Source organism: Arachis stenosperma, chromosome 6 (assembly GCF_014773155.1).
Source record: "Arachis stenosperma cultivar V10309 chromosome 6, arast.V10309.gnm1.PFL2, whole genome shotgun sequence".
Classification (NCBI taxonomy): Eukaryota; Viridiplantae; Streptophyta; class Magnoliopsida; order Fabales; family Fabaceae; genus Arachis; species Arachis stenosperma.
In genome coordinates, this window is record NC_080382.1 from 121,878,832 (window position 1) to 121,904,776 (window position 25,945).

The 25,945-nt window shown below is 34.3% G+C and overlaps 1 protein-coding gene across 1 annotated transcript; it reads right to left on the reverse strand.

Moving 5' to 3' along the window:
• Positions 1 to 1,284: 1,284 nt before the first annotated feature.
• Positions 1,285 to 2,432, reverse strand: LOC130935693 (uncharacterized). Its single transcript, XM_057865559.1, has one exon. The coding sequence runs from the start codon at positions 2,328 to 2,330 to the stop codon at positions 1,665 to 1,667; it is 666 nt and encodes a 221-aa protein (XP_057721542.1). The 5' UTR covers positions 2,331 to 2,432; the 3' UTR covers positions 1,285 to 1,664.
• Positions 2,433 to 25,945: the final 23,513 nt, after the last annotated feature.

Here is a 25,945-nt window from a genome sequence, read left to right on the forward strand (position 1 = left end):
ATTTGTTATTAACCAATAAATTACTACATATACAAAGCAAAATTCAAACATCTAATATATATTTATGTAGATAAATAAATTAATTACTCAATCAATCTAAGTTGATTAAAAATATAAATTTAATAATAATTAATTCTTCATTTTATTAATATTCCAACCTGAGAAAATAATTTTTCAAACGGAAAGCGTTGCAAATTCTGTAAAAGTAATTTTGTTCTCTTGCATATGTACATGTGTATTGCAGAACATTCTATGTCAGTCTGACACAATTACCACATCAAACTCTTAAATGACGAAGTTTCCTCCTTTAGTATCATATAACTCCCCATAAAAAATACTAAGTTGCTAACAAGCTAAGTACCAATTACATGCTAACTTTTAACAATAATTATATTTAGCATAAAAAATTACACATATTTAAAGTACTATACACCAAGATGTTAAATCTATTAAATTGGAAGGCCACATCAACCAAATAAAACTCCAAAAGCTTAATTAGGAGACAAGAAAGAGAACGAATAAAGATGAAAATTGGAAAGCATGAACTTTAGGAACTTTCAGGAAAGCATAATAAAACAGTTGAATCAATTGTTTGTTACTACAGCTATAAACTTTATTCATTGTTGTTATTTTGCTTGGCACATGAAACTGAGACCTTGCACCTTTTGATGCAAATATTCCCTGTGCCTTACTTAACAATAATCAATCCCCTTTATTATTTTGGCGAGGTTCCTTCATCATGTGGTTCATGTGTTCCTTCATTTGGTTTGAAATGGAATCGTTATATAGCCCAATCACTATTAGCTGGTTCCTTTTCTCCTTTAATTTCTCCATAATAGAGGAGAGCCACTCCCACTTTTTCAAAGCCAAGAGCTTTAACTAAAGATCACTTATATATAATACGCAAAAATCCTATAAAAATCTACCATTAAATCCGTTGTATAAGTACATGTTAGTTTATTTTTCATGTATATTTTGTATTTCTATATATATATATATATATTATACACGTGATTGATTTAGTAAGTAGCATGATATATATATGTATATATTCTAAATTGGCACTAAGGTCAATTTTGTTAATTGTGTTGAAATAGAAATATAAGCACGTACGTCAAAACAAAAGACATAAATTAATTAAAAAAAGATAAAAATAAAAACAGACTAAATAATGCGTCAAACAAAATTTATATTTTATCTATGAAAATTATAAGAATAAAAACAAGAGAAAAAATTTTCTCTTATTTCATATTTTTATTTTTAATATTAAGACACTTATCATGATATATGAATATACACCAACTATTGAATTAGCTTAATTAGCTTAGCTAGGCTTCATGACTGTGGTGCTTGCTTCACATGTTACAATAGTTGCAGATTTATACAATCCCCAAAAACATGATCTGCTGTATACCATTACAACATGTATGTAAAACGTTACATCTTCATCTTACATTTCTTGTTTTCTTTATTTAACTTTTATACAGAAGCACCGAAGAAAAAGAGAATTACAAATTAAAAAATGAAGAGAGAATGCTCCTCCTTGTCACCCTGCAACAGTAACCTTTCACTACTCCCTTATTGTGAGTTAAAAAAAAAAACCATGGCAAAGGGAGATAGCGGTTGCGGCTTATAGACTTAGCCAAGAATGAATGAGGGTTTTTTCATGCTGCATTGTTGGTGAGCTCTTCTTGCTGCCTCTTCAAAGATTCCTGCTTTTGAAGAATCATTTGCCTGCGGAATCTCTTAATGAAAAGAGCAGCACATTGATCAATCTCATCCTCCAACTTAAATTCTTGTCCTCTCTCTTCCTTCGAGTTCTTCACCAAATCAATCACCGATCCTTCAAGATCCAAATCCTCTGAATCAAACAGCGTGTGCGTCAGATCAGGGTACTTCTCATCATCATCACCATCACCACCATCATCGTAGTTGTAGTAACAACCTCCTTCATCTTCCACGAACTGCGCCTCGCTTGGATTCGGAACCTTCTCGTAGCTCTGAGCGTTGTTCCGGAACAACACAATGGCGTTCTTGTTCTTGTTCTTGCGATTCTGATTCTGATTCTGATTGTGTTCGTTCTCGTTCCCATCTTCCAATAAGAAATTGTTGCTGTTAGCTTCGTCTTCCTTATTATGATGGCCCAACACGGAGTGGAACTTCTCCGAGATGGAACTCATGAGGAACTTCTTGTTCTTCATGAGCGAGAATATGATGAGACGCGCCTTTATGGCGTTTGTCTTCGACTTCAATGCGAGTGTCTTTGATTTCGCCATTGCGCTAAGACCGGCTATGATCTTCTTTAACAACCTTGAGGCACTGTTCTTCATCTTACTAGTAAGTCTTAAAAACTTTAGAAATTGTATAGGAAGCGGTGAATAATTGTATTTTGATTGAGGATTTTTGTTGTTGTACTATATGACACTAAAATTGTATTTTGGCACGAAAGGATGCAAGGTGGGTAGATGGGTATATATAGCAGAAAAACCATGGTGGAAGGGGTTTGGATATTTTTTATTTTTAAGTGTGTGGCAACTAGCTGTGATGTGAGAGAAAAGAAAGATTGAGGGTTAAGAAAAGAGGAGAAAGCAGAAAAAAAGTTTTGAAAGTGAAAGTTAAAGGTGTGAGATAAAGTTAGAAATGGGGACACTTGGCGTCTTCTGATAGGGTATGTGAGAAATGGCTGGTTCACTGGTATACGAAGCTTCACAATTTTATGGTGGGCAGAAATTATTAGTGGGGTTGGGGGGTTACTTGCTTTTTTGAATTGAGTTTTCTAGGTTTGGGTTAAAAAATGTGGGGGAGCTGACACATGAGTTTTATTTCTTCTCTTTGGTACTGTTGCTATTATTTATTATTTAATGTTTAATTTAGGACAAGTTTAGTAGTTGTTTAATTGTGATTTTGATTGGAACTATGCAGTTTTATGAAAATTGATTGTAAAAAAGGCTAGTTTGCTTGTGCATATGTAAACTAATATTTCAAAGTCTAAGTGTTAAATGATCAATACTTAGCTATCTGTAGTTCTGTACATCTATCAAACCCCTTTTATATATGGGCAACAAGGTCATTTTTAGTGAAAAGAAATGAAAATTGATTGACTCAAATATGACATAAATAGAATTAAAAAATGTTAGATTCCTCAGTATTTGTGTTTATATATGTTATAAGTAGTTAAACTAATTATTTAGAAATGGAATTTTCAACATTAATTTATAAACAAAAATTCGAAACTAGAAACCAATAGATTAAAAAAAATTTAAATATCAAAATCATAATAGAACAATAACAATGAAAGACAAAATCAAACAAAATTAATAAATCAAAACAGAAATTAAAGACAATAAAATTACAGAATATCAGAATCAAAATTTAAGAATATCATTGACAATTACAGATTAAAAATATTAGAATATCAAAATCAATAAACTACATATAAGAGCATAGAGGTGAGGGAGCATGCGGAGGTTGGACGCGGTAGAACTAGAGAAGAAGTGACCCGGACCACCACGGCACTGAAACCGAGGAGGGTGGTACACGGCGAAACTGGAACAGAGAAGGGTGGAGCGTGGCAAGAATGGAGCAGAGAAGGATAGAGCGTGGCAGAATTAGAGCAGAGAAACAGAAGAGGGGCTGCGCAACAGAAAAACGATGCAAGACAATTTGTAGTGGAGACGATGACTTCGAGCAGTTGCAGGGAAGGAGGCTTCGAGCAGTTGCGATAGAAATTTCTAAAATTCATATTAATTGTTTTGTATTTTTTTTTGTCATTCACGGTATTTCTCAATCTAATATGTCAATAACTAATTTGTTGCAGAATTAAACTCTATTTAAAAATCTATTACTAGTTAATGAGTTTTTGTATGTACAAGACAAGATTCAAACTCAAACACTTACTTTAATAAACAAAAAGCTTATTACTGGGTCAATCTAAATTGATTGTTTAAACTAATACCATCAAACTTAGAATAAATGATCATTTGTATTCATAAAAGATAAAAACACCACATTAAATCAAAAGTAAATTTGTCTCCCTTTAAAATATTTTTCATGTGACAAAAATATCTTAGGTGGCACTCTAACCCTCTAAAAATAAGATATTTTTATCACACAAAAGATAACTTACATAGATATAAATTTAATTTTAATTTAGTGTGAATACATATGTCAACATTTTTATTTTTTATAAATATAAATGGTTATTTATTTTTTAAACTTATCTAAATTTGTGTTCGGTTAAAAAGCATAGCGTTAATTGATATTCATGATTAAATTAAATTGAATTACGAAACCTCAAAATCTAATCCAATACTTAAAAAGAGCCTATTCTTTTCTGCCTTAGCCGTTTTCAATTTCATTTTGTTGCTTTCAATTATTTGACTACTGCTTTGGGGGCACCAGTACCTATATGAAGCTTTTGAGGTAACTGAAAAAATGAGAACACAAGCAAACCTATCTAACCGGCCACCAATGTGGCAATACAACAATCACTGTTCAAGGCTTTTCAATTTAGACAGTGCAATAATTTTTGGGCTCAAATGACCAAAATAACCATCAACCTCAGACTATTAATAATTTAATAATTGATTATAAATCTTCTTGTCCTTTGGAGAAAATGAAAAAAGCAGTGGTACCACTGACATTGCACTTGGCCAATATTATATTGATTTATTTTGGATAGAAATAAGAATCTGATTTGCTTAGTGCATTCAAACGAAGAAGGTCACGCATTCTTGGGCACTAGCAGTAGTGATAATTACTGCACTAGTTTCAAAGTGGCGTGTGGAAGGTTGAAATGTTTTGAATGAGTACCAAATGATTGTGTCTCTCATCTAAAGAAAGCTTAGCGCTTAAGGCTACAAAGTACAAACACAACGGCTCCACATTTTTCATTTGGATCCTCTCTCTCTCCTTTTTCTTTTGTTTTTATGCTTGCTAATGGACCTCTCAAACCGCTTTGAGTTACGGAATAGCAAGTCAAAATTAGAAAACTAGTCCATTCGTCTTTTTTAGAAATCAAGAAAATCTCGATTTGATTCCTTCAAATTAACGAGTTAAATAGATTGATTTATTTGATTTTTATTTTTGTTGAAAACATTATATTAAAAATTAGATAGATTTGATATTTTTTAATTAATATAAAAAAATTTATTATACATTTATATATTTTTATACTAGACCAACTAAATTTAAAATTGTTAAAAAAGTAGGTTTTTATTTAAAAAAACATAATTATTTACTACTTTAGATTAGCACAGAAAAATATACGAATCTGCGTATGTAGTTCTATTTTTGTAGAGAATTGGCATAAAAATAATGTATTTTATTTTTGTAAGGATAGTTTGTGAAAATATTGTCAAATTAAATCACCAATTTTTATTTGACAGGCTAATGAAAATGTGAGAAAAAAAAATTAAATTCATTTTTTGATACGTATTTTGCAAAAACATAGGACAAAAACTATAATCTATAGACTTACCAAGCAAAGAAAAAAAAAATTTGTAGGGTTCTCCCTCTCATGCAAAGGAAACAAGATTGAAGCCTTCTCAGGATTGTCACCACCGCTTCAACTTGGGCTGCAATGATCTTCCTCTTCTCTTTTACTACTCTCTTTTCTCCCTGAAACCTCTTTTCATTTATTTTATTTTTTCGTTTCTCTTTTTTCTCTTTCTTCCTAATCCTTGTATTTCTCTTCTCAGTGTCTCACTCTTACTCTCACCAGCCACAATTTCATCATCTTTCTCTTTTTTCTCTTTTCGCCAGTCACAACCCTGCACTACCCCTCTTTTGCTATTATCCGCGTTTTTTTTCTTTTGCAACCCTTTCTTTCTGCTCTTCCTATTTACTTTGTTGTTGTTTTGTTACTTGTTCGTTTTTGTTATTTTTCTGTTTCTAGATATCTAGATCTGAAGTTCACATCTAGATCTAAAATAATTCTTTTATAGTTGTTTTTTTCTCTCTGCGGTGTTTTGGTCCTCTTTATGAGTGTTTTGGTTATTGTATTAGAGATTTGGAATGAAGATTCAACAAGGAGAGCTGGTTCACGAAAATATTTTAAGATTCGAGAGGCCTTTGGATCTACTTAAAGAAGAAGAGATGATATTTTCTGTGTTGCAGCACTTTATGTGTAGAATTATAAACAAAAGAGATTGTGATTTATCTCTGTTTCAACCTTATAAGATTCTTTGTAATTGAACTTTGTGCCTCCTCTCAAACCATAGTTCAACATAAAATTTATTTTTTTTCTTAGTTTTAGATCTAATGTGTATTTCGCAATTTGTAAGTGCCATTTGGCTATTTCGTTGAATGAAAATTTTCTTCCGTAAAAAAAAAAAACTACAACCTATTTTTGCATATACTGCCTGCCTGCAAAAATAAAACCATCAATGTTTCGAGCCTTGTCTGTCACTATAAGAATTTGACAAATCAGCGACAAATTTTTGTGAAAATATTTTTTGTCATTAATTCATCACTAACTTGTGATGAGGAATTAGTGACGCATTAACGACAAAATTAATGAACGGTTACAAAATATCCAAACATGAGAAAAATTACTGATTAGCGAGAGATTTACGAATAAGTTTGTTTTTCGCAAATTGACTTTTGTAGCTAAAAAAAGAACGAAAAAAGTTTTCTCGTTAATTTGTCACAAATTAATTAGCGAGTGACAATATTCTAACAAATCAGTCAATTAAGAGTCAGGAACGGATGTATGTACATGAGCGTGGGGATAATCGCCCCTGCTACAATTTGAAATTTTTTTGAGTAGTATATAATAATAATAATATTTATGTGCCCCCACTAAATTATTAAATTTGACCTCACAATAATTTTTTACTCAACTTTTGGTACTTCATAGTCATTTTAAAATTTTCATATTAGATGTCATTAGAATGATCAATTCTCAATTTAAAAGAAATTTGTGTTTTTTTCTTAGAAATCAACTCGAAAGAGTGTTATTTATCTTTTTTATATTAGTTTTAATTTTTTTCTGTAACAACTACATTAATTGAAAGAACTTTTTTAACTATGAATCTCAATAAGAATTGACTTCTAATTGTATAAGAAGTAAATTTTTAAATAAGTATTTACTTATATATATATGTAAAAGAAATACTACGCATCCAAGTCTTTTTATGAATTAAGTCTAACCAAGTTAAACAATAAAACTTAAAATAATATTAGTCATAACTGATTTTTGTTGTTTTAGACAAATTTGATTGGACTTGGTTAACAAAAAAATATGAATATGTAACATTATTCTGTATAAAAAGACAGATATTTATAAAGGTAAAGTATATTTTTTGTCCCCAAAATTTGGCAAAAGTTTTTAAAATAGCCCTAAATTTTATTTTGTTTCAATTTTGTCCCAAAAATTTTTTATTTTCATCAAATATACCATCGGAGACTAAATTTTCAAAAAATTTAAGACCAATATAACAATAATACATGAAAATTGTGCTTGATTTACTTGTGTTGAGGGGTTGTTCTTATGAAATTATTGTTGAATCGATCTTAAATTTTTCAAAAAATTAGCCGTCAAGGGTATATTTGATGCAAATCGAAAACTTTTGGGACAAAATTAAAACAAAATAAAATTTAGGGATATTTTTAAAATTTTTGTCAAATTTTAAGAACAAAAAATATACTTTATCCTATTTATAAATGATTATTTTAGTATTTTAATTTGTAAAATTAGATATTATAAAAACTAATCATGTTATATTTACATCGAAAATAACTATCTGTGTAATATACATTAAAAATAAATTAAACAATACATATATTTATATACAAATACATAATGATTAATAAATAATTTGATAACTAATTTTTATGTACATATAATATTTTTATTATAAAAATTATATATATATATATTTTTTTTCTCCACTATCAAAATTTTCTGGATCTGTTAGGAGTTCAATCGAATAAAAGTAAAGTAGCGAGGAATATTATTGTCACTATTCCGTCGCAAGTGTTTGATATACAATTAGCGAGAAACAATTTGCACACTAGTTCGTCGCTAAATAAATTTTGTGCAAAAAAGCTAATTAGTGAGGAACTAATATTATTTGTATGCGTGTTATAATTTTTTAGTTCAATGACTAAAACAAAAAATATGAGGTTTATTTTAGCATAGCGACAAAATTAGTATTCTAACTAATATTCTGGAAAACATTAACGACATATTTGCTGTTGATGATGGTGACAAATTAAAAACTCTACTGCGACTGAAATATTTGTGAGATACCTATCGATTTGTTACTAGGTTAAAAGGAATTTGCGATGACATTTGTGATAATATTGCAACTAATTGACTACATATTATTTTTTAGGAAATTAGCGACTACTTTGTAACTTTGATTTTTCATTTAGAATGGCTTTGGTTTAGGGTTTAGGGTTCAGGGTTTAAGGTTTGATTAAGGATTTTCAAAGATTAGCTATAGATTTGCTACAAAATGTGACAGATTTGTGATCATATTAGCAGACAACTTGCGACGAGTTAGGTTCGGAAAAATTTCTAGCTAATTAGCGTCAACTAAGAATTCTATTTTGTCTACGAAATTAGCTTGCATTTAGCGATGAATCTGCTACAGTAGAGTTTGTTGCTAATTAGCAACTACCGTTTAATCTATTTCTTCTATGGAATTAGTTTTTACTTTAATGATGGATTTGTGACTATTTATTCGGTAGCTAAAAATTTTTTCGATGAATTAACGACTATTGTGTTTATTTTACTGATATGTGACATGTAATTAGTAAAAAAAATATTAATTACTAAACAATAATTAATCTGTCATAAATTATATTTTGTGTCAGATTAACAATGATTTTACAACTCTTTTTATGATAACTAATCGACCATAATTTTTTGTAGTGTGTAAATACGAGAGCACTCAAATCATTCTTCTCTTATCATATCTCGCTCTTATAGTCTCATCCCCCTCTCTCGTTTAAATTTCTTACAAATGGCTACTTAATTGTTGTTGTGTATCCGAATGCAACAATAAAATATAATGACGACAGTGCATCATTTGAATACACTGACAAACGAGATAATAATAATAATAATAATAATAATAATAATAATAATAATAATAATAAAAAAAAGAGATGAACTCACTAACTTATATATATGCTCTATTTGCGAGTTATCCGAGTGGAGCCAAAATAATATGTTTTTAAATGAGTAATAGTTTTATTGACTCAAGCCATCATAACCAACTCACAAATTGTGGAGAATAAGACTCGGCTAACAGGAGAAAATATGACAAATTAATACGTGCATAACTAATTGAAGTGTGTATGAGTTAGTTATGTTGCAGTTGCTGCTAGCAATGATGTATCCAAAAAATTATAATAATAGGGGCAAAAATAACATACAAAATAATAAAAAATTAATATAAATATAATTAGATATTTTAAATCTTGGAACAGGTTAGTTAGTTAAGCTTTTAATAAATAAATATAATTAAAATTTTAAAAAATATTAATTTATATTAAAAATATTTTTTATTTTAATGTTTTTGGTATTATTATATAATACGTTTATTATTAATACTAGCATTTTATTAAGAATTTTATATCTATCAAATTATATTTTTATTGATTATTTTTTATATAATACAAAAAAATTATAACTCGATAATTAAAAAACTTATAAAAAAAATATAACTCAAATTAACTATTATTTAAATTTTTACAAAAATTGTGTGAGAGACAAAAAAATTGTAAAAAAAGTAAAATTTTAGATCAAACAACCACAATTTTCTTTATATATAAATATAAATAAGATAATGCCTCTTTTTATATTAAGAGAATATTCAAATAATTTTTTAATATTTAATTGTAAAATTGATATTTTAAAATATTTATTATAAAATTTTTTTTGACAAAAATAATTATTACATGTAAGACCAAAAGTAAATTAAATAAAAAATAAAAAAATAAATAAGTGATATATATATTTATATAACTACTAAATGTTAATAATCTCATTTATATTTGAAAAGCTATATTTGACTTTATTAGATAACTAGCTAACTGAATTATTGTTATTTGTTTTAAATTTATATGATATAATAATTGTTATTATTGTATTAATATTTAATAATAAATTTTTCTTACGCATTCTTTTTTATTTAAAGTGGGGGCCGGGAGGAGGGCAAATGACTTATAACGATCGGAGCCATTATCTATATACGTATATATTTATTATTGTTTATTTTAAAATTTAATGAGGACAATTGCCCCCACACAAATCAACGTGGATCCGTTTCTGGGTGTTGTAGCTAGAAGTTAACCTGAGTTAGAAGTAAACCTGAGTTTATTAGCTAGAGCTAGATATTAGTTACCGTTTCTGTTTTGTATATAAATCTTGATATGGTCACCATTAATACGAATCATAACTCGTCACTTACCGTTATTATTCGGCCCTTACGAGCTATAACTCGGCAAAATCGAAACTATCATAACCGACGCCTCAAACGGCAGGGATAGAGTCGGTTACGAAACCGATCATCAGAAACGGACAAATAATCATCAAAGACGTAACGGACGAGTAAATACCCTATAAAAAGAAGGTAAAGTATCTTTTTGATCATTCTAAAAAAATATATACCATTACTGACTTAAGCATTGGAGTGCCTTTGCAGGTACACTCCGCCTCCTCCGTATTGCTCGCATTTTCATATTTACAACGAACACAAGAAGATCGGACCTTGAAGGACAGACGTTCAACCTGATAGTGCATAGCTCGGCTAATTACGAGGAGTTAGAGCCGACCTATTTACCAGGCAAGATCAATTGGCGCCCACCGTGGGGCCGAGTAAATCATATTTTTTCTTTTGGTCCCATCGCTCTCATCTGCACCCATGGCTGACGTACCGCCTCCTTCACTGTCCGAGCTCATGCGAATGGTAGCTGGGCTGCAACAAGCTAATCAACGGATGGCTGACGAGAATCAAATAATGGCTGCTCAGATTGCCGAACTAAACCATGGTCGGATAGAACACGACGATGCTCGTCCGGCGGAAGACGAGGAGCATCAATCCCAACCGACTCATGTTTCAGAAACCGCTCGGCACGACGAACAGCAGCCAGAGGACGAAAAACAAGAGTCCGAAGACTCTTACAGAAGAAGTAATGAACTTCGAATTACCAAAGAGGTTCACCTTGCCGTTGACTCTCACGCCTTATGATGGACTCGGTGACCCGAAGAAGTTCATAAAGAAATTCCGATCAATAATGATCGTCAATGGTGCATCAGATACAGTCTTATGTCGTTGTTTTCCGAATTATTTAGACGGTCCTGCACTTGATTGGTTGTGTGCTTTGCCTGCAGGTTCCATTTCGCGCTTCCATCAGTTGGCGAAGTTATTTGAAGAACATTTCGCCGGATCCGCAATATATTTGCACGACTCCGATTACTTGAATACTATCAAGCAAGGGCCAAACGAAAGCTTAAAGGACTATATGACTCGCTTCACCAAGGTCGCAATCAGCATACCAGACCTCCATCCCGAGGTCCATCTGCACGCAATCAAAAGCGGCCTCCGACCCGGGAAGTTCCAGGAGACGATCGCAGTGGCAAAACCGAAAACTCTAGCAGAATTTCGAGAGAAAGCAAAAGGGCAAATTGACATCGAAGAACTCCGACAAGCTCGGAAGTCGGACAAGTCACATTTTCGTGAAGAAGATAAGAGCTCATCCCTTAAGAAAAGTTTTAAACTAACACCTCGATTCGATTCTTATACGCAGTTTAACACCAAGAGGGAAGACATAATCAAGGAAATCTTGAACTCCAAACTAATTAAGCCACCGAGGAAAGCAGGCACATACCAAGATGCAAAGAACGTGGACAAATCAAAGTACTGCACTTTTCACCAGAAACACGGCCACAATACCGACGATTGTGTGGTCGCCAAAGACCTCTTAGAGCGACTGGCACGACAAGGGCACCTTGACAAATACATTAGTGGTCACATCCAAAAATGCGGCCCTAATTCCACAACAACCGACCTCTCTGAACAACACCGGGGAAAAGAAAAGGCATCCTCAAGTCAATACGAAAGACCACGAGGTATAATTAATTGCATTTCAGGAGGATACGCAAGTGGAGGATACTCAAACTCGGCAAGGAAAAGATCGTTTAGAGCAATATACTCAGTAGACGAAACAAAACAAAATGTAACAAGCTCTAATCCACAACCACAAGTCACTTTCACACATGCCAATTTCAACTCCAACATACAAAACTTGGATGACCCTGTGGTAATCACCCTTCAGCTAGGAGATCTATTAGTGAAGAAAGTACTCTTAGATCCTGGAAGCAGTGCCGACGTTCTGTTTTACTCCACGTTTCAAAAGATGAAGCTCAGCGACAACACGCTACAATCCACAGGAGGAGACTTGGTCGGCTTCTCAGGAGAACGGGTTCCAGTCCTCGGGTCAGTGTGGTTACAAACCACACTGGGTGAGCAACCTCTTTCAAAAACTAATGATATTCAGTATTTAGTAGTCGACTGTTTCAATCCTTATAACCTTATCCTTGGCCGACCTTTTTTAAATAAGTTCGGCGCCATTGTTTCTACAGTTCATCTCTGTGTAAAGTTCCCATTGCAGGACCACCAGGTAGTCACAATCCATGGAGACCATAAAGAGGCAAGACAATGCTACAACATCAGCATGAAATTCCAAAATCGCTCAACGCAACAGGTCAACAACGTCGGCCTCAACCAAAAGGAGGACACGCTAGCCGAACTTGACCCAAGAGCTGATTTCCTCGATCGCCCAAAACCCTCGGACGACCTACAAAAAGTGTATTTCAACAATGACTCTAATAAATTCACATATGTAGGTACCTCACTCAATGCATCAGAGTTACAGGCAATAACAACCTTCCTACAACAACATGCCGACCTTTTCGCATGGACACCATCCGACATGCCCGGCATCGACCCACAGATCATCAGTCATAGACTGGCAATAAACCCGGCAATCCGACCAGTACAACAGAAGAAACGCAAATTGGGCGAAGAAAAAAAGAGAGCGTCACTGGAAGAAACAAAAAAGCTCATCAACGCCGAATTTATCAAAGAAATCAGATTCACCACCTGGTTAGCCAATGTGGTAATGGTAAGAAAACAAAACGGTAAGTGGCGCATGTGCGTCGATTTCACTGATTTAAACAAAGCTTGCCCAAAAGACTCTTATCCTCTGCCATCCATAGACTCTTTAGTAGACAATGCATCAGGCTACGCTACTCTAAGTTTTATGGATGCATATTCAGGGTATAACCAAATAATGATGCATCCCTCTGACCAGAATAAAAAAGCTTTTATCACCGATTTCGGTAACTATTGTTATAAAGTTATGCCATTTGGATTAAAGAACACAGGTGCAACTTACCAACGCCTTATGGACAAGGTGTTCGCCAAACAAATCGGCAGAAATATCGAAGTTTATGTCGATGATATGGTCGCCAAAACAAAAGTCGGAGATAACCACATCAGCGACCTTACCGAAATATTCGGCCAAGTCCGCCATTACAACATGCGCCTGAATCCTGAGAAGTGCGCATTCGCAGTTCAAGGGGGTAAGTTTTTGGGTTTTTTACTAACATGCAGGGGAATAGAGGCGAATCCAGATAAATGCCGAGCAGTGCTAGACATGGCCAGCCCTAAAACAATAAAAGAAGTTCAGCGCCTCACAGGACGACTCGCTGCCCTTTCCAGATTTGTTCCTTACCTTGCCTCAAGTTCTATTTCTTTTTTCCAAACAATTAAAAAAAAAATAAATTTGAATGGAACGACGATTGTGAAAAGGCATTTTCAAAATTAAAAACAACCCTGTCACAACCGCCGATTTTACAGAAACCCCTACAAGGGGAGGATTTATTTCTATATTTGTCAGTTACTGATTGGGCGATAAGCTCGGCCCTTGTTACAGAGAGAAACAAAGTTCAGCATCCAGTATACTTCGTCAGTAAAACCCTGCAGCATGCCGAACTCAACTATCCAAGGATTGAGAAGCTCGCACTTGCCCTGATCTTCTCCGCACGACGTCTCCGACCTTACTTCCAAAGCCACGTCATCCACGTCAGAACCGATCACCCACTAAGACAAGTGTTACACAAACCTGAAATTGCAGGACGACTCATAAAATGGGCAGTCGAATTGTCTGAATTCGACATCAGATACGAATCTCGAGGACCGATCAAATCACAATTCCTGGCGGATTTCATCGCCGAACTTACAATACCATCAGAGGAGGACCATGCAAAACAGTGGATCCTGTATGTGGACGGCTCTTCAAATAACGAAGGCTGTGGGGCAGGAATTCGTCTGGAAGCCGACGATGGATTCATATTGGAACATTCAATACACCTCGCTTTCAAAGCGAGCAACAACCAATCTGAGTATGAAGCACTACTCGCCGGACTACGACTCTGTTTAGAACTTCAGATCTCTACGATCAAGGTATATTGTGATTCATTGTTAGTCGTACAGCAGGTAAATGACCTCTTTCAGGTAAAAGATCCCCTACTCTCTAAATACCTATTATCAGTAAAAAAGTTAACAAAAAAATTTTTCAAATTTGAGATAGAACATATACCACGCGAACAAAATCAAAGAGCGGATATCTTATCTAAGCTCGGCAGTACACAATCCGACCTATCCACTCTACAACAGTTCACATTAACATCACCCACTGTTACTCTAACAGTCGTGTTAAGTGTTTCGCAGGAAACAGATTGGAGGAACGATTTTATATACTATTTACAAACAGGTAATGTACCAGCAGGAGTCAAGAGCGATAAAAAATTCAGACGCCAAGCATCTTCCTTCACAATACTCAGCGGAATGTTGTATCGCCGAGGATATACTCGCCCTTTACTCAAATGCCTAAACAGGTCAGAGGCAGACATAGCATTAGCAGAAGCACATGAAGGAATCTGTGGCACGCATACAGGGGCTCGAAGCCTAGTATCAAAAGTCCTCCGAGCCGGGTTTTTCTGGCCAACTTTGAGACAAGACAGCGAGCATAAAATAAGATCTTGCAACAAATGCCAAAGACACGCACCACTGATACACATCCCTGCCGAGCAAATGCATCATTCAGACATCAGCTGGCCATTTAACCAGTGGGGTTTGGATATCCTCGGACCGTTCCCTACAGCACCGGGCCAGGTAAAGTTTCTCATTGTCGGAATTGACTATTTCTCAAAATGGGTTGAAGCCCTACCCCTAGCCAGAATAACATCACAACAAATAATTTCATTCATATGGAAAAATATTATTTGCCGCTTCGGCATACCTCAACATATAACAACTGACAACGGCCGCCAGTTCGCCGATCAGAAATTTCATTCTTTTCTGCAGAATCTCAAAATAAAGCAGCACTTTACTTCTGTTGAGCATCCTCAAACAAATGGACTAGCTGAGGCCGCAAATAAGGTAATTCTGCACGCACTAAAGAAAAAGCTAGACGACGCCAAAGGGCTGTGGGCCGAACTAATTCCCGAGGTACTTTGGGGATACAATACCACCCCACAAACATCAACAAAAGAAACACCATTCAGACTGGTATATGGATCCGAAGCCATGATCCCTCTGGAAATCTCCCAACAATCCATCCGAACATATATCGATAATCAAGATGAAGCTCGGAGATCCGAGCTCGACATCATCGAAGAAGTTAGAGACATCGCCGCCTTGAGGCAACGCGCAGCGCAACAAGCCATAGCTCGACAATACAACAAGTCGGTCAAAAAAAGATCATTCGCTAAAGGAGACTTAGTCCTCCGCAAAACAGAAACTGCTCGGAGGCCACCAACACATGGAAAGCTAGCCGCTAATTGGGACGGCCCATACCGAGTATCCGAAGCGCTCGGACAAGGAGCATACAAGCTAGAATCACTAGATGGTAAACCCTTGCCTAATACATGGAACGTGTCTTCCTTAAAGAACTTTTATAGTTAAAAGACAGGGACAGGCTGGTACTCTTTTTCCTACTACCAAGATTTTATCCCAAAGGGTTTTGCTTGGAGAGGTTTTAACGAGGCCAGCCTACCTGCACCTTTGTATGTAAAAGGTTCAAAACAACTCGGAATATAAATGAGACGAACAATGTCTTATCCTTGCTACTCTATCAAATCGATCTTATCAATCTATCAATACAGCTCGGACAAATGCCACTACCCGTCTAAGCTACAAACAAATAACACACAAACCAATCAATTCGGAAAAACATCCGATCAATCACAAAAGAGCTTTTATAAAAAGCAACCAAACAAACATTCACACAAGTCACTTTAACACAAGTTCAAAAAACAGGAGCCATACTGTTGTCAACATACAATAAATATTCAAACTAAACATATGTGAAACAAGTCCAAACATAACTTTTTTCTAAAAACCCTACACATTATCAGCCTCGTCTTCCGCATCTCCATCATCTTCAATAAGCTGACCATCCCGAACAATCTTCCCCGGATCCATGCCAGAGAGATCGGCATCCGGAACCAAAAACCTAACCTGCAACCTTGCCCTTTCGAAACCTTCAACAAATGAATCCAAAATCTCATCCCCTTTTTTCTTCTCCATATCCTTAAACTGAGCAGTCACCTCAATCAGACGGCTTTGCACGCTCACCAGATCACTTTTCTTTTTCTTCAAATCCTCAACATCCTTAGAATAATTCTCCTTAGTCTCTTTCAGCAACTTCTCGGTCTCAGTCAAACGACCCTGAAGTTCAGCAGCAAGTTTCTTATATTTAACCAACTCCTCCTTCAAAACGGACACCTCCCCCTTTTCCGCAGCAACTCCCTTATATTTCAACTCCTGACTTCGCCCAAGACTTGCAAGCCGTAACCCAACAACCTACAGAACAAAATAAATTCATACGACTGCTACCGAAAAATGAGGAAAAATCAATAACTTATTACCTGCATATATTGACCAATAGCCGTATCCCCGACCTCCTTTGCAAGACTCACATCAGCCGACGATTGGCAATACTCGTCCACAACAGCCATGAAAGGATACTCCTTTCCCCAAACTGAAAAAGCCTCGCTCTCTTCAGAAATTTCATGCAGCCTTTTTTGATTCCCCATAAAAGCATGTATCTCTTCCAGAGGGACAGCCAACTCTTTTTCATCAGAATCATCTGACAACTCCACAAGGTTAGACTTCTTTCTCTTCTTCACAATCACCTTCCGCCGACCTTGACGAATCTGCGAAACTTCGCCCGTCCCAACAACCTTCTCAGCGTTTGACGAAGATACCTCCTTCTCTAGATTCTTACTCTTGAACCGCGTCCTTAGCGACGCAGCAGAAACGCCTGGATACTTTCCACCTACAGAAAAACAATTTGTGTTAAATCTCTAAGAAGAAAAATATGGAAATTACTGTAAACCCTAAACACTCACCTAAATACCCTACAACAGCATCTTTATCATCCTCCCACTTCAGCAACTCATACATTGATATCAAATTTTTCCGATCAACATTCTCCACCAAATACTCTATCAGACACTCATTCCTCGGCGATATCACCTCTGGGCCGAGTATATTTTGCGGCTCCGAGCACCAAAAGAGAGGAAACTTCTCAGCAAGATTCTCATCAATATAAAAAGGGAATTGCTCCTCCGAACTCCTGACCTTAAAATACATCTCTTTGAAATCTTTAAAAGAAGACTTGTAAAGTTTGAAAATTCCAAACCCCGGAGTACTATTGAAATTCACCCACCCCCCTTCCACACTCCTTTAGCTTGAAATAAAGAAAAGAACAAAGCCACAGACGTCACTTCCTCTAGAAATTCCATCAAAACTTCGAAAGATCTCAGAAAAGCCCACCCATTGGGATGAAGCTGTGAAGGAGCACAGTTCAGCTGCCTAAGAATCTGACACTCAAATTCCGTAAACGGAAGCCTAACCCTCAACTCTTCAAGCACACAACTATGCATGTAAAAGAAGCCAAACCCCAACTCTCGGTGATAAATCCTATCATCTGCACTACACGGTAACAATTCCACCTTCAACCCGGAACCCGCCCTCACTATCCTGTTCACATCAACCTCCCTCACCGCCGCTTCATCAGCGAAGAGTGACACCCGTGACTTCACATCTTCACCTACCCAATCATAAGACCAATCCACCTTATCCTTTTTCTCTTTCTCAAAACCCATTACTTCAAACGACACTATCAGAATAACAGAAAGAAGCAGAAGAAAGAAAGAAGAAAGCACAGAAACGGATCAGAAACAGAAAAAAAGACTCATACCTCTCTTGCTCATTCTTCACACAAGCAAAGATATATCAAACCGCCAACAAAAACCCCACGGAAATTCTGAACGAATCCAAGCAACTAAAGGGACAAAAAATAACCCCCACTCTAAAAGCCACATCAAACCCAACATTGGGAACCAACAAACTTAAATGCAACCATCACTCTTTCTCTTTCATCAGAGAATAACGGACACGACTCCCCACGTTCCAAAATATTAAATACACTAAACCATCTTTTAATGAAGTAAGTTGATCTGGGGGCTCATCCACTAACACACGCAAACCGAGTTATAGCTCATCAAAAAATAAAAAACAAAGCTCAACCTGCTTCATTAAAATCCTCCTCAGGCTAAGCTTGGGGGCTGTGATATGGTCACCATTAATACGAATCATAACTCGTCACTTACCGTTATTATTCGGCCCTTACGAGCTATAACTCGGCAAAATCGAAACTATCATAACCGACGCCTCAAACGGCAGGGATAGAGTCAGTTACGAAACCGATCATCAGAAACGGACAAATAATCATCAAAGACGTAACGGACGAGTAAATACCCTATAAAAAGAAGGTAAAGTATCTTTTTGATCATTCTAAAAAAATATATACCATTACTGACTTAAGCATTGGAGTGCCTTTGCAGGTACACTCCGCCTCCTCCGTATTGCTCGCATTTTCATATTTACAACGAACACAAAAAGATCGGACCTTGAAAGACAGACGTTCAACCTGATAGTGCATAGCTCGGCTAATTACGAGGAGTTAGAGCCGACCTATTTACCAGACAAGATCAAATCTCATTGTACAATTTAATTCAGTGAAATTCATCAATAGTCTTCATACTCATTTCTGATATTTGCATGCTCTAAGTATTCTCTTTCAACTCTTCTCAGTTTTCACTCACCTTAACCAACGCTACACTCGAAGCATGAGCTTGAACACAAGTTACAGCTCATTTTAACGATTTTAATGTTAAACGAAATAAATAAAATAAAAAATAAATACCTTATGAAAAATATTAAATAGCCAAAATTTTAATAAAAAATTAATTAATATTAATTTAAATATAAAATAAATATAAAAATATTAATGAACTAATATTTATAATAATAAAATATCCCTTGAATGGCGTATTATGTAACGGAAAAAGTAATTCTAGTGTAAAACTCTTTTAAATATGCCTTGCCTTTCATCAAAAAATAATTCCATGTAATCTTTTGTACCATAAATAATAATTAGGGATTAAATGTATCACTCTCTTCTCCAATAAAAAAGACAAACTGTAATTCTATTGTAATTTTATTTGTTTAATTAATAAAAATAAAAATAAAAATAAATTAATATAGTTATTAATGTTTTTATAATATGTTTAAATATGTTATCTAAAATTTGGTTTTAAAAAAATATATTTACTTTTAATTTATATTATTAAAATTTTTGAAATAAAAAACAATTCACAATTTAAAAAATGTAAGAAACAAACCAAAATTTAAAAATTTAACTATTAAATTTAATAACTTCATAATTAATAATAGCAATAAAAATAAAATATGAAAATACATATCTAAGTTGTTGAAATCATAAAAAATAACAAAAATAATTATTAATAACTTCTTTATCTATTGTCACACTGCAAATATGCTTTTTCCATTTTTCTAATATTAAAAATTACTTGCAAAGATTTTGATAATTGATTTTAATATACATTTAAGATAATTGATCATTTGTAGTATAATTATTGAGTCTTGCTAGGGAGACAATGAAGTATCTATATAATATATACAATAAAATTTTAAGTTAGCCCATTTTAAAACAAAAATGAAAATGAACCATTATTTACCCTAATTGAAACCCTCAATTTCAAATTATCCCCCTTTTACCTATTTTGACAGTCAGTAACCCTCTTCCTCCCCCAAATCCCACACTGTCGCTGCTCAACCTCTCCCAACCCTGTCGCCGCTGCCTGCACCCGCAACCTTCCGCAGCTCAAACGAGAATTGCATCGCCCACCCCCCTTCTGCAGCGCCCAGCTTCCGCACCTGTACCTGATCGCTGGAAGCAACCGCAGCGCACCCTTCTGGGCTAAACATCCCAGCCTTGCATCCCTTGGTGCCAGTGGACCAGTTATCGGTGCCGACCCGAACAACAGCACCCAGACCTGCTTCCCGCGCGTCATCTCTGCGTCAGCCTGCTGCCACGATCCTGCCTCCTGCGTCGGAGAGTTGATGTCGTGACCATTCGACAGTCCAGGGTCTTGTTAGTGTTAAGGCCCCCATCTCCGACCGTCGTCAATCATCTACGGTTAGTGGGTTAATTTTCTTTTTTTGGAGATTCATCTTTCTGTTGCTTCGTGTTCTAGACACAGTTTAGCCTGCTGAGATGTTTGATTATATATGGTGAAAAACCGAATACATGCAATTTTAGTAAGTATGAACATCATGAATAAGATGTTTGCTGAGATTGTTGAAATTGATTTAAGCATTGCCCGGGAAAGTTCGCAAAATTTAGGTAATCTGGTCCAAATAGCAGAATATTTTTTCCTCGCCTAGTTGTCCTTTGCATGCAGTGTGACGTAAGCAAGCTGACCATTGTCTATCTGTAATTGACCCCTAATTGGATGGTTATTTTAGCAAGATATCGGATGGTTGGTTTTGATGATAGTTCTTTTTCTTTTTCTGCATATATGCTGTCTGTTTGTGCTGTTGGTGGTGGTATTAGATTTTAATTAAGAATGTATAATTGAATAAAAGTTCTTAATTTGTTAGATATTTATTATCAATTAAAATGGATGTTCATTTTACTATGTATACAGATGGTTCGTTTATTCGAAAAGTGGATGTTTATTTTACTTATAATAGTGATCTTTTGCATTGATTTGCTGAATTCTGTATGTACATGCTCCACTAGTTTCTTTTGTTAAGTGGTTTCGGAGTAATGAGGAAAATTTGGATTAGACTTAGTTTATGTTTTCTTGAATTGAAGTTAAGTTTGATTTAGGGTATTTAACCATGGTGCACGGATGAAATTTTGGTTAATTTGTTAGATGTTTAGTATCAACTAAAATGGATGTTCATTTCCTTTAGAATAAGTTAGTTGGCTGTAAAAGTGATTTGACTATCTCTTTGAGATTAAGGTACTATGTTCACTCTTAAAGTGAACAACAATTAAATTACATAAACTGAACAAAAAAATGATGTTTTTTTCTCTCTTTTACAGCTATTGGAAATCACAAGAGACAACAAGGTATGATGCAATAATAAAGTTGCTGTTGTATGACTTTGGTGGTCACAACCCAGAGTCTGTAGTCCTAGGAACAGTCTTAACACAAGGGAAAAAGTTGCATGACACTCACCAAACCACACAATTGCACAGATGCATGCACTGGGTTGCATGCTCAGTCTTGTCAATGAATGCATAAAATTTCATGATCGATCTATTGGTTTATAATGTCTAATCATGCATTTAAATGATGTAGTGATCCATTAGAAGGTTAAAGGTCTTCAATAGAAAATACCATGACATATAACATGTCTCATAATATGATATTTTGAATTAAGATAAGAAAACAAGTTTAATTTACATATGTTTACAAGTGATATTGAGAATTCAAGATAAACCTGTCAGCATTAAAGAAGTCCTTGAGTTCTTGATGAAATATTTTAAATTGCTCCACAAATGCTTTGATTATATTCTCCTGGGTTAGTTCTTTGTGATTTTAGCAAGCATAGCTTCTGTTGCAACCAAATCTTCAGGACCACCATTTCGATGAAGCTTGTTTTGTATAGTGTGCTTAATTTGTAATTGCCAAAAAAGAGTATGAAACAGGCAATCTATCATAAATTAAACTGAAATGGGATTACATACTTGAGGTACTGTGAAAAAACAACCTTGAGGTCATATGGGATGTCATTCCGGTGAGCAATATCTCTAATTCGAGTCAGAGGAGCAGATTCTTAAAGAGCTTAGCCTTGAAGAGCCTAATACTATCATCATGATGCAGTATTTCTTGAAAATTCTTCTTATGTTAACACACTTTTAAATCTTGATGACTACTATTGACTTTCTAGTATTTCTCTAAACTATAAATTATATATGTCATGTAAATGTTATGTAATAAAAAAATTTTCTTTTAATTTTAAATTAAGACTTTATTTATTTTTCAATTTAATATCAATGTTTACAAAAATTCTATTTTAATCTATACTTTCTAAACCATAAAACAAAAGAAACACGTGGAGCATGCGGATGGCAAAACCAGAAAATTAAGTAAAGGACAAATAGTATATCTAAAATAAACATCCACTTTAAAAAGAAAGGAACAATTCGCATAGACAGTAAAATAAACATCCACATTAGTTGATAAAAAATAACTAAATAATTGATCAAAAATACCACTCGTGCATCATATTTAAATGGCATAACTAAAACTCAGCTTAAATTCAATCAAATTAAACTAAATCTAATTCAACCCACATAATAAAAAAAACTTGTAGGCCATATGCAAACAAAACGCAGAAAATCAAGTAAAAGACAAATAATATACCAAAAATAACCATCTAATTTAGAATGGAAAGAACCATCTGCAATTATAATAAAATGAACATCCAACTTAGTTTAAATAGCTAAAGAAAAATACAATTTAGTATTTGTTTTACAAATCTAAATGTCACATAACTCTGTTATAACTTAATCACTTATATATATCTAACTACAACAACTCCAAGCATACTTGAATTCAGTGAATGGTACACTAAATCCAATTCTACAATATGACTAAATTTCGTCTCATCAGTTTCTAGCTCAGTCACACCCGTCACTTCCGCGACCTGCAATCAAACACAAACAAAAAAAAACCCAACCAAAGGAATTAAGTGACATATGGTACTATGACATAAATATCAGCAATATAAACCACCAAGAAAATGACTAACTTAAACAGGATTAAGCGTGTTAGTAAAATTTTAGTTTATAATAGGAACCATGCTCACTATTTTTTAACAAATGCTTCTAATCATGCAAAATTATATTAAATTCACTCTAAATCACATAAACATCTAAATTAGAATGAAAATAACTATCGACCTACCTAGTAAAATGAACATCCGGTTTATATTAAAACTACTTTACACTGAGAGTACATAAAAATTAAATTCTATAATATATATCTATGCTTCCCTTCATGAAAAAGAACCATTAGAACTCCAAGTCATAGAAACAAAAACCGATAATGGATATATACAAAACACTATTCTTTCTAGAATATACATTCTTTGCCTCTCTCTAGAATATACATTCTTTGTCGCCTATAACTTACATTTTCTGTATTTTATTTATGTCAATTTAGTTAGACCATAGTATAAGATCTTATCTATAAGTTAAGACTTATTTAAAGACTATAATTCAAAGAAACCATCATAAAATAAAATTCTAAATAGAAGAAACTAGAAAAGAAGCACTTGTACTACCTTTCCAAGAGTGAAAACAAGGGCTGCACAAGCAACACCAGCACCTACAATGATGATGTCATCACATCCTTCTGAGACTTCTAGTGAAGTTTATGTACCATTTACTGATGTCTTTATACTTTGTGTATGTGTTATTGCACTTAGAACACTGGATTTTCTCTTATTTTGATGCAGAACCGTACAAACAAGCACAAGCACCAAACCAAAAGCTATGACACTTCCAAAAATGAACATATAATCCATTGCCAAGAATAAAAATAAGGGATTGGTGAAACTGCGAGACAAAGTTTGGGAAATAATGAAGAAAGATTAATGAGAACTAAGAATAGTGATACACCCTTTTTGTTCTATTGTTCCTATGAGTCTTAACGTGTTACACTCTTTTTTTTAATATCTAAAAAACTTGCTTCAACAATAAATGTATACTAATGTCACATAATTAAACAACAAATAGCAACAACAATAATAAATTAACCACATTAATATAAACACTCACACTATTATGATTTAGTCCATCAACATCACAACTATGAATAGTTACAAAAAATATTTTATATAATGATGATTGTAAAGCACAACCAGCATCATAGTGGTTGAAAACCAATTTTAATTGCTCAAAAACTTCAAAAAACGAGTGATGATGCATGTGATCATTTATGTTCAAAACCAACATTAATAAACCATTTCATTCAAATCACTCAATAAAATATGGTATGCACTTCTTAAAAATATACCAAACAATTGATAACATCTGAATTTTTAACCAAATTGGAGTTTTGATAAAAAAATCACAAACAAGTGCATAACAAAATTCAAGCTCAAACATCATTAGAAATCACATAAAAATGCACAATTGTAAATTATAATGCCTCATGAGAATAGAATTTAAGTCAAATGCTGGCCATACATAAGAATTAAACAAAAAGATTTCATTTAGTCATTTCATCGAACATATGGTGTGCATCATGTGTAAACAGAGCATTCAGTTCAATGAAAGTGACAATCAACTCATAAAATTTAGCCAGCAAACACATTCAATCTAGTAACAGGTATTAACTAGTCCTAAGCCTAATCTATTTGCAGAAATCAGAATTAAAAGCAATGAAATAAATAAAATAGAAAAATCAGAGACAAGGAAAGGGATGGAACCTGCGTTGATGAAGGAGAGAAAGAAGAACATGGGTAGTGATGGAGTCATAGCGGCACAAAACTTAGCCACTGCAGAGTTGCATCGGGGTGTTGCTTGCCAGAGCTGGCAGGCGCGAACAGGGGTATGGGGCAGCGAACACGACAGGGAGAAATGGGGAAAGAGGAAAGAAAGAGAAGAGAGAGAGGGTGGGCGCTGGTGGTGGTTGCGGAAGGTTTGACGGGGTTGGTTGGCTGGGGGTGATGGTCGGGGTGATCTGGGTTGAGAAAACAAAGAAGAGAGATAAGGGATGGATAGAGAAAAAGTGATGGCACGGCAGCGTGACGGCATGTTGCTGCCCTTCGCGTCCCCTCATGCGTCAATGGCGGTGACTGTTGCGGTCGAGTTGTTATGAGTAAGGCGGTGATTATGATGCACTGCACCGGCAAAATTCTCGAAGAAATGGAGAGAATGGAGATAACGGCGTATTGAGAGAGGGGTTCTTGTTTTAATTCTATAACTAACAGTAACCCTAATTTGTTTCAGATTTCAAATTAGAAACAATTTAAAATTAATTAATTATCCATAATATATTTTAATTTTCAATTTAACCCCATTGTATGCATTGTACAATATCTCTATTGGCTCCTCTTACTTTTCTATAATTATTTATATAAAACGTGCTAATTAAGTGCTAACTAACATAACCTGTTCACGTTTTTTAAATTGCACACCAGTAAAGTTAAAAGTTTAAAAGTTTGATCAAAGTTCAATAATTTGAATTAAATGAGATATAATAATTTTTTTAATACAATTATATATATGTGTCACGGCTCAAAATGAGCCATGATTGGTGCTCAGGGAAAATAATCTCCTAATAAGCCTAACAAACTCATATATAAGCTGAATAAGAAAATTTCAAATATTTTACAAGTTCCAAAATAATTAGTTATATATTTTTAACAAAAATTAAAATAATTAAAAATGGTTAGATCCTGTCTGTGACATATGGAGCAGATGACGTCTAAGAACTCAGCAAGAATAGATACCCATTGCAGATCAT